The 12442-nt window shown below is 40.8% G+C and overlaps 1 protein-coding gene across 1 annotated transcript in view; it reads right to left on the bottom strand.

Annotated features, from left to right (window-relative positions):
• col14a1a (collagen, type XIV, alpha 1a) overlaps nt 1-12442 on the bottom strand; it is a 188575-nt gene that overhangs the window by 12470 nt on the left and 163663 nt on the right. Inside the window, exons 38-43 of the mRNA XM_088999600.1 lie at nt 11018-11113; nt 10616-10669; nt 9036-9089; nt 4570-4623; nt 4412-4483; nt 916-951 (exon numbers count right to left, since the gene is read on the bottom strand). Coding sequence (XP_088855726.1) covers nt 916-951; nt 4412-4483; nt 4570-4623; nt 9036-9089; nt 10616-10669; nt 11018-11113 — 366 coding nt within the window. The remainder of the gene's footprint in view (nt 1-915; nt 952-4411; nt 4484-4569; nt 4624-9035; nt 9090-10615; nt 10670-11017; nt 11114-12442) is intronic.

Here is a 12442-nt window from a genome sequence, read left to right on the forward strand (position 1 = left end):
AAATATGCTTACAGGTTGCCGGTGTGCCTCTCTCTGTCAAAGACCCCGTATCAAATGGTACGTGACCCAGTACCGGTCCGCGGACCACTGAACAATCCGATATGCATTTCATAATAAGATAATGTTAGAACATCAAGACCTTCTCCATTCTCTGATAGAATTGTCCTGAATGTTTTGATTTGACGAAGAATTAAGATAGCAGGTAAATAATGGCTATAATCCAAATCTTTGATTACTTCACTTAGGTGTGTCCCAATACTCCATTTAGAGCGACCTGGTCCTCTCTATTGTGGCTAAAAGGTATTCAATATTTATGAATATCCTGAAAATGTCTGCAGGGGAGGTACAAAGCCTCCAGAAAATGTGTGAAATGCAGTCTTCTACACTTCTTAGAGACCAGCTACCTATGTGGGAGGTGCTGGCTAAATATTTCATGTGACAATTTCCAATAAATGTTTTAACTTGTCCCCATTAAATAATCTCACACACCACCCCATCACTGTGAAGTGAGTTCCATCATTGGGAAGATGCCCATCAGGTGCAAAATTGCAATCCAGATAGATGATAGTGGAGAGGGGGGAGGCGCTTCTCTCTCCCAGTAAATGAAACGCAGTAGGACACAAATGATAGTAAAAGTAGATGAAATTGGGCGGGTGAAGGTTTGATTCAGGGTAGGAAACTGTGTGCCTCTCTCTGATCGCTCTGTTAAAAACACGCTCACTTCTTGCCTGCAAATCTGAGTCACGGACACTGACTTGATCCAATTTCCACTCAATGAATAGCAGGCAGTGTGAGAAGAAAAAAAATGTTTTCATGAGAGGTGAGTCAAGACATCATTGGTGAGTCTGAGCAAGTAATACTTCCAATATATAAAAGTGGATTCGTTCATTGATTGACTGGCATTGGGAGACTTACTCTTTCTCCTTTATCTCCTTTGATACCAGCAGGACCCTACAAAATAAAAGCACATGTGGAGAATAAAGATGTGATTTGGACCTGAAGGCACGTCTCACAATATTCCAAGTATCATTTGCCGTCTTACTCCTCCTCACAACTATACACTGACCACCAGAAACAGTGCCTTGAAGTTTTGTTGTATTTACGCTCTAGTTTGAGAAAATATACCACCCACCGCCCACCCAAATAATATAACCCATCCATGCAGGTTCTTTGTTTGCACATAAAAGTGTACACAAAATTGTGCCTTTGGAGGCTTTCTGGCAACACTGTAAACATAAAAATATCTGGCCACGCCATACACACAGAAAGGCTGCCAAGCACACCCCGGCTACAAAAGGATATCAGCGTGAAGCACATTGTAATCCTGAGGCAAATTAAAGATAAATATTACCTGCCTGAGATTGAATAATCAAGTAAGCATATTGCAGCATTTGGATAAAATGATTGATTTGTGCTTTCTGTGATGTACACAATTATATTGACGAGGATAGGCTGATCAGTGATGCAAATTGCTTTATTAAATTGCAATATGAATTTTGAAGTGGAACGCAGTCAACGGGTCCACATAAGATACAGGAGAAGAGCTAGTGAAATATACGATGTTCCGTAGAGCTGTATCCTGTACGAAATTCAGAATTCAATTGAGAATAACCCTGGAATTCCGAGAGTCATGGGCTTGTTTGAGCCTATCACACCTGACTTTGAGGCATAGGCAGGCTATACACCCTAATTGGTTGCTAGTCAATCACAGGGCATAAATAGACAAGCAAACATTTGCACCCATAGGCAATGGAAAGTTATCAATTTACCTACCATGCTTATTCTTGGAATGTGAGATGAAACCGGAGTAACAAGAGAAAACCCACACAGGCACGGGGAGAATATATCAACTTCACACAGGAAGGTCAGGGCTTGTAATTGAACCCTACACTTTTTGCACTGTGTGGCCGACGTGATAACCATAATGGTGCCTGAATTCCAATGAAATGTTTATTTTTTTGCGTGCGAAAATGTGTCCACTCCAGTGCCCGGGTTTTTGTCATTGTCACTGAAATTCCAGGACTCACAGAATATTAAGTTTCAGCACTACATAAACATTCAATGCAGTAGAAGAAACCTTACATAGTCTTTCATCAGAAAAAAAAGGTAATTCTTAAATTAGAGTTATATGAGCTTGAAATGAGGGTGGCTGTCCAAAATACAATGCAATACATACATATTGGTTTGGCTTTAACAACAGCTGAAGCTGCAACAAAGCCCGTTTGCCTCAAAATGACACGGAATAAATTATTTAATCGATTGAAAACATGTATGCTTTCCTCTTCAGAACTATTTGAATCATATTCATAACTGGATGTGTAACCAGAAAGCATATTCTCCGAATCTGAAGCCATTGTTTTGATTCTCCAGCAATGCAAGACGTCTTGGCTTGACGTCACTCACTGGGGGCGGGACTTTCTGAAAATGCCCAATTCGCAGCTTTTTTTTTGCAGATTTTGGACAAGTTATTTTTATTGGTGTTTTGCATTTGAATAAAAATATCATACTGCGTGTTTTGGGTATTTTAGATGCTATAAAACGTTTTTCTGATGTCAGTTAAGAAACAAAAAAGTGACGTCGTTTGTCCTTTAAGTTCGAATTTTGGATTTGAATTCACCACATCAGTCTCATATTTTGCAGTTTGCGAGTTTACATATAATCCCCGTTCCTGCGTGGGCTTTCTCAGGCTACTGTGGCTTCCTCCCACATTCCAAAAATAAGCATGGTAGGCTGATCGAACACTCCAAATCGTCCCGAGTTGTGATTGTGAGCGTGAATGGTTGTTTGTCTATGTGTGCCCTGCAAAGGAACGACTAATAAGTTTGTGGTTGCTGCACAAAATGAATGCTTGTGTTTTCAAAATGTTAAAAAACAACTGTTTCAATTGTTATGGTTGTCTTCTGTAATTTGTATTTCCTAATTATAACGATGCACACTGACTAAACATGAAATAATTTATTGAATCAAGATTTGTTTTTCCAAAATACAGTGAAAATAATCAAGACAAAGTTGAGGTTAGGATGTTCATTTGGGTGTCGAAATCGGTTCTAGTTTTTCAAGTGGTATGTTTTGCCAAATTAATTGCACACCCATCTCATTACTTTTACATTTCTCCAATCGCCGTTTTTATTTAACTGCTCCTCGTTTTATTTTATTCAAGCATTTTTAGCAGAGGTTATGTGACACATTTGTCATGTCTATTCAACTGCATTATTTATTTTGTTTTTAATTTTTTGCCATCAGAAATACTTTTGCATAATCGTACATTTTTTGGGTGACTGCTTAACTCATTCACTGACAGACGATGTGCAAATATGTGTCCACTCCAGTACTAGGGTTTTTGTCAGTTTCACTCAAATTGCAGGACTCACAGAATATTGAGTTTCAGGACTACATAAACATTCAATGCAGCGTAAGAAATCTTAGACTCTCTTCTTTCATCAGAAAAAGGTTTATGCCGAGCGTATTTGGACCTAGAGTTATCTGCAATGGAAGTTGGGGCGGCTATACAAAAGGCAAATGCTGCACCTTTGTGGAAGGGAAAAAATTGCCAGAGGTCTGACCGAAGCTTCAACGCACCCCCCATAAGAAAAAATAAAACCCCAAAAAATTTGGGAATGGCGCTCCACGGCATGCTTTTCAATTCCCAAATAAATTAGGGAATGGCAGTGAATGAGTTCATATTTGTCAATCACACTTTTTCGAATTAACAGCAATGTATCACAGGAATTTCCACAAATCAAAACGTCGTTGAAACGGCACAGTGGAAATGTAAAATCATCATTCAGAGGAGGTCCATGAAAAGAAGTTAAATGAAGTTTGTGGGCAATTGTTTGTGGACTGAGGCTATACCCTTGGAAAATCTCCTGAGTCAAATGCAGGAAGCTTAAATGCTTTGAAACTGCTTAACTTTTTTTTTTTTATAAGAAGCAAAAACGTGTATAAATGACTCGAGATTCATGGTCACATGAATTGTAATCACTTATACTTGCTTTCAACATTTAGCTTGTAGTAGACGTGCAAATTCCACTATGACGTCCCTGATCCACTGCTGAAATGGATGATTTGATCCTCTCCTCTTTCATCTTGAACCGCTTCATGTCATCACAGAGAGGGTACAGCAAGTCCTGAAGAATGAACGACTCTTTGTCTTTGTGTTGTCATATTTGTTATTTTTGTTTTTCCCAAGATGGCGGCGCGTGAACACGCAGCGGCTCCCCTCTCCCGGCAAATTGGCGTTTTCATGTTTATTATGTTTGTTAAGTCATTATAAGTGCCTTGCATGCTGGGTCCGAGAGGACAGTAATTTCATCTGTGCTGTATGTCATGCATATTAGCATATTTGACAATAAAGCTGACTTTGACTTTATTTTTATTCAATTTAAATGTGATTCATGAAAATAAAACTTACAGAAAGTCCTTGCTCGCCTTGAGGACCTGCTGATCCAATCGGTCCTGGAGCTCCAGGTGCACCTGGGGCTCCCTGAAAAATGGAAAGTGGTGTTTGTTTATTAAATGTACCAGGCAAGAATGTATTTTATGGGTGATTATAAGGAAGCGTAAACTTACAAGAGGGCCCGGCGGCCCCTGTCGACCCTGAGGTCCATTATTACCTGGTAGGCCCTGTGCTCAATGCAGAGAAAATACACATTTATATGTGAGCTTCAAATTTACTGTGAATTTCAAGATTGATCTGAAAGCAACACAGCATTTGTTGATATTTTCACCGACCTTCACTTTTGAGTTGCAGATGTACTATTTTTTTTCTTTCAGGTAAATTGCTGCACAATTTCAGTGCTATTTACCTTAGAAACCTCGGCAAACTGGAATTATCATCCAATTGGGGGGAAAAAAATTGATCGCTTTGCTTTCCGAACGGTACCCGGTGCCTTTTCATCACGGACGCTCGCCTTACAGAGCTCTTTTTCCGCCTGTGTGAAGTGCAGCCAACGCAAAGCAATGCAACTGCTCAAATATTGAACACAGCTGAAGATACAAGCCCCCAGGTATTCGAATGAACTCGCCTCTAAGTTCTGCTTGTTGCGTGTTTTGGCTTGCTTATGATGTAGAAGCCTATTTGGTGAGACAAAGATGACTGGAAACATTCTTTGATGTGTTTCTTTTTAATAGACAACTACTGCATCAAGGGGATATTCAACGCTTCACATTCTTCACACAGTCACAAATCATGGAAGAGTGAGAGGCACCCAGGAGTCAACCGTCGTCGCAATCAGACTACTAAAGGCACACTGGAGAAGCTCAGCTCACATCTCACGATTCCCCTCAAAATGTGTTCATATGCAATAAGAAAAATCCAATTTGTGTATCAATACAAAGCAGTGGCGGACCGTCAGGGCCTGTAAAGCCTTCTCTTCTGGCCTAAAAATAACTGAAGCATCGATTGATGTTAATTGTATTTTGTCCATTAATTCTGATTAAATACAGTGATACCTCGGCTCACAAACTTAATTGGTTCCCAGAAAGTGTGTGTAAGGCGAAAGGTTTGTCTACCAAACATTTATTTTCCATAAGAAACCATTAGAAATGAGAATAATCAGTCCCAGGTCCCCATAAAACATAATTCTCTACTAAATACGCCTTAAAACTACACAAAATATACCTTATTTTATGTATAATAAATGTGCTATTGTATTGTAATTAAAGAAATAAACTGTACTTTATAATAAAGTTTTTTTATTGACCTTTGTGATGGTCGTTGATGTAGTTCCCTCTTGATGATATCCGAGTGAATTTGCCTTGGTTTCTCCGCGATAATACATACAGTCATTGACACTGTCCCCTGCTAGCTGCTTTTCATTAATCCAACTAAGCAGAAGTTTTTCAACCTCTTCTATTGCCTATTGACCGGTCTATTCTATTGCCTATTGACCGGTCTATTGACCGTAGCTTAGGCAACACAGAAACACCCAGCCACACATAGCAATGGTCGACTTAGCATACTGGTACTGGCACGCTAAGTCACACAAACGCACACCTCATTCATGTTTTTGATGATCCGCTTCTTCTGCTCGACCATAATTTTCTTTTGTGTCCTCTTCGGCTTAACACCAGCCTGTGGTGGGGTCTTTTGTGGTCCCATAATAACAAAAGTACTCCACTTGATAACAAACCACGTCTGCACTCAAAGAAAGGAGGGGGGGTGGAAAACTAGTCCGCCAGCCACCGTGGTGCTGTGTGGGTTGGTTCGTCCGCCGAAAACTAGTTTGTTAGCCAAGACTATCTTCTTCTTTTCCTTTCGGCTTTTCCCCTCAGGGGTCGCCACAGCGAATCAATGTCCTCCATCTATCCCGGTTTTGTGCATCCTCTTCCCTCACACCAGCTACCTTCATGTCCTCTTTGACCACATCCATAAACCTCCTCTTCGGTCTTCCTCTCGGTCTCCTTCAGTTCAAGGCTCAGCATCCTTTTCCCAATATAGTCGCTCTCTCTCCTCATGACATGTCCAAACCATCTCAGTCTGGCCTCTCTGACTTTCTCTCCAACGCCTCTAATATGAGTGGTCCCTCTAATGTACTCATTCCTGATCCTATCCAACCTGGTCACTCTCAAAGAAAACCTCAACATCTTCAGCTCTGCTACCTCCAGTTCTGCTTCCTGTCTTTTCTTCAGTGGCACTGTCTCCAGTCCAAACATCATGGCTGGTCTGACCACTGTTTTATACACTTTTCCTTTCATCCTAGCTGAAACCCTTCTATCGCACATCACACCTGACATTTTTCTCCAGCCGCTCCAGCCTGCCTGGACATGCTTCTTCACCTCTTTTCCACACTCTCCATTGCTCTGGACAGTTGACCCCAAGTACTTAAAATCCTCCACCTTCTTTATCTCTTCTCCCTGTAGCATCACTCTTGCACTTGGATCCCTCTCATTCACACACATATATTCCGTCTTGCTGCGACTGATCTTCATTCCTCTCCTTTCCAGGGCATATCTCCACATCTCTAGTTTCTCCGCCACCTGTTCCCTGCTCTCGCTACAGATCACAATGTCATCTGCAAACATCATGGTCCAAGGAGATTCTTGTCCAACATCGTCTGTCAGCCTGTCCATCACCATAGCAAACAAGAAGGGGGTCAGAGCTGACCCCTGGCGGAGTCCCACCTCCACCTTGAATTCCTCAGTCATACCGACAGCGCACCTCACAACTGTCCTACAGTCATGATACATGTCTTGCACCGCTCTGACATACTTTTCCGTCACTCCAGACTTCCTCATGCAATGTCACAGCTCTTCTCTGGGCACCCTGTCATACGCTTTATCCAGACCTACAAAGACACAATGCAATTCCTTCTGACCTTCTCTGTACTTCTCTATCAGCATTCTTAAAGCAAACACTGCATCTGTCGTACTCTTTTTTTGGCATGAAGCCATACTGCTGCTCACAAATGTTCACTTCTGCTCTTAGTCTAGCTTCAATTACTCTTCGGCAGAGTTTCATTGTATGGCTCATCAACTTTATTCCTCTGTAGTTAGTACAACTCTGCACATCTCCTTTGTTCTTAAAAATGGGCATGAGTACACTTTGTCTCCATTCTTCAGGCATCTGTTCACCATCTAAGATCTTGTTGAATAACCCAGCCAGGAACACCACCGCCACCTCTCCAAGACACTTCCATACCTCGATTGATAAATCATCAGGCCCGAGTGCCTTTCCCCCCTTCATCCTCTTCAGCGCCCTCCTCACTTCATCCTTGCTAATGCTTGCTACGTCTTGGTCGACAACAGTCACATCTTCTCCTCTTTGTTCCTTTCATTTTCCTCATTCATCAATTCTTCAAAGTACTCTTTCCATCTTGCCATCACACTACTGGCACCTGTTAATACATTGCCATCTCTATCCTTAATCACCCGAACCTGCTGCAGGTCCTTACCGTCTTTGTCTCTCTGTCCAAGATTGTTAGCCAAGACTATATGCTCGCGAATGTAACATTTGTGAGTCGAAAAGTTCGTGAGCTAAAGCGTTCGTAAAATGAGGTATCACTGTAATTCCAAATTGTCCTGCTGCTTCCAGATGTGTGTTTTTCGTATTTAAGCATTTAACCAATTACACTTCAACCATTATTTGTTAGCAGGATCAGAAATCTGACTGGACGCCTTCATAATCAGTTCTGCTGGCCCTGTCGCATGAAATGTGTCGATCAAACTGGTGCTTTAACCAATTAGATTTTGAGTTTTCATTGAAACCAATTTGTGATGTGCTCAACTTTCGATTCCATCATGAGCTTCAGCCTTTCAAATGACATGCCAGTGTGCATCTTGTTTATTTGTGGTGGACCTTGTGTATTTTTTTCCCTATGCCTTATGGTGTTGTAATTCTTAGTGTCCTCATTGTCCTATTGTCAGTTGTGAAATAAAATAATGTCGGACAATATTGTCGCAGTGGGATTATGAGCAATGCAACACAGCCAGCTACAATCACCGCCCAAAAGGAGCAACAAGGAAGCGAGGAAAAGTTTGTGCCTGCCCGATGATTACATCGATCATGTTCACCACTCTTAAGATCGTAATCATAGCCTACAAACTGACAAATGAACTATAAACCATCCTAAATAGCTAAGCGAAGCTAAAACTGACACGGCAAGCACAAAATCTCATGGAGGTATTTTGACTGCGCGATGATATAGATGATCTTGGGTCTTACTGTTTCATATAAATGCTATCGATGGTGACGAGATAATGTATGTTCTTCTCTGATGTGACATGACATTATATTGTGATGAGGCACAATCTTGGCCGAGCTGTGTTGTTAGCAAACATTTAATTACACTTCTGGTAAACACATCAGTATCTAGAAATAGAGATTCATCACTTCCACTGTCAAGAAATAGAGATTCATAACTCCCGTTAGGACATGGACCTCATACATAGCAGGGATGAGGAATTGCTTAGTGCGATGAAGAACATTGATACAGTAGTTTCAAATAACCAGGCTAACTATTGATATCAAATTCACTTATGTGAAAGTGTGAAATGATTAAAAATTTTTTCTGTCCTGTACTAATAACACGTCTTACCCTGGCTCCAGGGGGACCATCCCTACCCGGGGAACCCTGGTTTCCAGGAACACCCTAAACACAACACAAACAACAACACTTTGTGTGTGGACAGAGCTTTCAGCTGCTCTGCCCCCAAACTCTGGAACTCACTTCCTCCCAACATTTGTAACATCGATTCTCTTCCCACCTTCAAATCCCATCTCAAACCCCACCCATTTAAAATCGCATTTGCTGTGTAGCTCTTTCTCTTGTGTCCATTTATAATTGTATTTTATTCATTGTATTCTATTTGTGATTGTATTTTATTTATTATAGTACATATGCTTGTCTGTGACTGTTAAGTGTCTTTGAGAGCTTTGAACGGCGCTTAAAAAGAAATGTATGATTATAAATATTGATATTAGTATACATTGCTAATCTTTTATCATACAATTCCGAGGTACAGTAACATTTAACATTGGTAAAATAGGTTGCAATAAAAGGATGAAGGCCCTTTATAGCTTGGAAGTGTTTTTTCATTCAACATTTACAGTAATTCAGGCTTTACTACTACAATAATACAGGTTGGTGAAAGATAGGGACGTTTTCTGACTTACATACAAACTTGGGTTCTGTTAGAGCTTTCGTAAAAGCAGTGTCATAAAATGACGACATTGTTCAGCATGTTGGTTGCTTGAGATGAAGCCGTTATCAACAGGAAGCCATATGTCCTCAAAGCTGAGATTCAAACTCAGCACTTTTTTAGTATAGCGTTGGGTAAGTGTCAGCTAGGGAACCCACTTTCCATAAATGTTCTTTCTAAACTGAATCTTATGTCAAACAAAGTTGATAAGCATCGCTTATGTGGGACTCGCAGTGCTCACAGAACCCATTCCAGATTAATATTTAATTTGCTCTGGCAAGACAGTAATAGATAAATCTAACTTTAGGACTTGAATAATTACTGTATGTGTGAATCAGTCCTGCTCATCTGGGAGTTTCAATGGTAAAGTCGATTTCATCCAGTCCTACACGATGGATAAAAAGGAATTTATTGAAGGGAATTATCACAGCACATCATGTACTGTACAAACTCCCGATATATGAACGCTTTTTTTAAAGCGGTGAAGCCATTAAATCTTGGATTTTTATGGCAAAAAGGCTGGTTGACGTCTGTCTGCAGGCTGCGGTGACTTCACTAATAATTTATTGGATGCTCATTTATATTCATCATGCATGCACACACACATGAATACACAGGAAAATTTATAGACTGGGTTTCAGTTGATTTGTTCATGATCAAAATGAAGTGAGGAATGAAATACACGATTGTGTATGGTGATGATGATGATGATGATGATGATGATGATGAAACACTGTTTTTCCTACATTCATAAGATTTAGGGCTTGGTTTTCCTTAAGGTGATTCTGCATGCTGTAAAGCAAATCTTGGTTGGACCCTGTGTTGGTAATTATGCAAACGAGCACAGGCTTGTGAAACCAGAAGAGCGCAAGTCAGATGAAATGGGGCGCAGCAGTGGCTGTCGGCATGGCAAATCGCAGACATCTTTATCAGACCGGAGCCAACAATGTTTTAGAAAGATGCAGAGCAACTTTACCATTGGGCCGACTGGGCCAATCTCTCCCGTCTCTCCCTTCTCCCCAGCAGCCCCCTGCAATACAAACAATGTTCCACATGTCAGTCGTTTGATTGATAGCGGTCATACCGCAGATGTGGGACCAAAGAAACCGATATCAGTTTTTTTCAAAAAGTTATCCCTTAACACAAGTGAGTTTTGGTCTCATGTCTACAAATGTTTGGCAGGATCTCTTTCGACAGTTGATGCTGGCGGATGCTTTAAAACACAGAAATGATCTTTCAGCCCAGTTGGATTTTTTTTTTCATCGTATCATTTCTCATTAATAATAATCAATCGAACAATTTTAAACACATAAATGTATCTAATATGCATATCAATTCAGGTAAGTACTGTACGGAAAGTACATCAAGCAATTCTTACTTGAGGCCCTTGAATAGAGAGGCCACTCGGTCCCTGAGGACCCGGTGGTCCCGGTGGTCCACCAGAGCCAGTTTCTCCTACAGGTCCCTGAAGACCCTGCAGAGAGAATAAAAGAGTGTTTGCTATTACATCATTACTGTCATTTTTACCCAGTAGCTGAAATATGAAGCACATTTGGGGAATCTTGGATTTATTTATTGACACATCTGCCGATTTATTTATTTATTTATTTATTTATTTATTGTTTGTTTGTTTGTTTGTGTGTTAGCTGAGGGGCACCTCATTGGTAGACTGGTTAGCATGTCAGCCTCACAGTGCAGATTGTAATCCGGTTTGTATGTTCTCCCCATTCCTGTGGTGGCTTTTTCTAAATTCTGTGGTTTCTTTCCACATTCGAAAATCACGCATGGTTAACTGAAGGCTCTCAATTGGCCATAGATGTGAGTGTAAGAATGGATGGTTGTATCTCTTTGTGTGTCCTGCGATTGTGATGATAAGCGGATCAGATGATGGCTGGATAAAGAATTGTTGAATGGATAAAGAGAACGGCAAGTTAAAGAAAAATAAAATCTGATTAGTCATTCATATCACCACAATTCCAGTCCATGGGAATGTTCTGGTAGAGGGATAAAGCAGACGGAACAGTCGACCTCTTCAAACACCTTGGCGGAGGCTCGCAGTGGTTAGAATGCTATGAAGCAATTTTGATCTTGAACGCGAGTATGTGTGCGGCATATGAATGCGCCAGTCGTACCCTGAAATTCACACATAACACACATTATATGTGTGTTATGTCTTTTATTCTGCCTCGGGTGCATTCTTGGAAATACAGTATTAAGAAAGATTCTTGGGTGGGCCATCTTACGTTCATGACTTTTTCACTCAGTCCAATAGCAATATTTTGTTATTGATTTACTGAAAGGCCGCCGTGCTTATCTGAGCACAAACAGTCGGAAGAACCATACCTAAAACCTGTTTCTCATGTCACACTAAATTGCCACGGTGGGGATGGGGCACGGAACAGCAAAAGTCCTTTCATAGGCGGATGCTTAGTTACACTGCACCATAATGCAAATACTGCATACACAAAATAGGACCTATTGTAACAGTGTCATTGGTGTGGTAACTTCCATGCTCGTTAGTTAACACACTGTCTGTCTGTCTTTCTATTAGACCATTTTTGAGTGTCTTTATGTGCGGAGACGACAGTGGATAATCCTATAGAAGAGCTGCTGAAGTTCATTAAGGCACATGAGACACCTATGGGGCGCTTTAGATCAGTAATATGCCATTTTTGCCATCACGTGGCTGTAAATGTTACTGCTATGCTGTGTGTGACAGAAAAGTCTATCGCTGACTATACAAGTCAGTTGAAAAATGACAATTGACACATCACACACGCACATTCGGCAATTTAATGTAGAG

Source organism: Hippocampus bargibanti, linkage group LG06 (assembly GCF_051943395.1).
Source record: "Hippocampus bargibanti isolate YZ-2025 linkage group LG06, ASM5194339v1, whole genome shotgun sequence".
NCBI classification, from domain to species: domain Eukaryota; kingdom Metazoa; phylum Chordata; class Actinopteri; order Syngnathiformes; family Syngnathidae; genus Hippocampus; species Hippocampus bargibanti.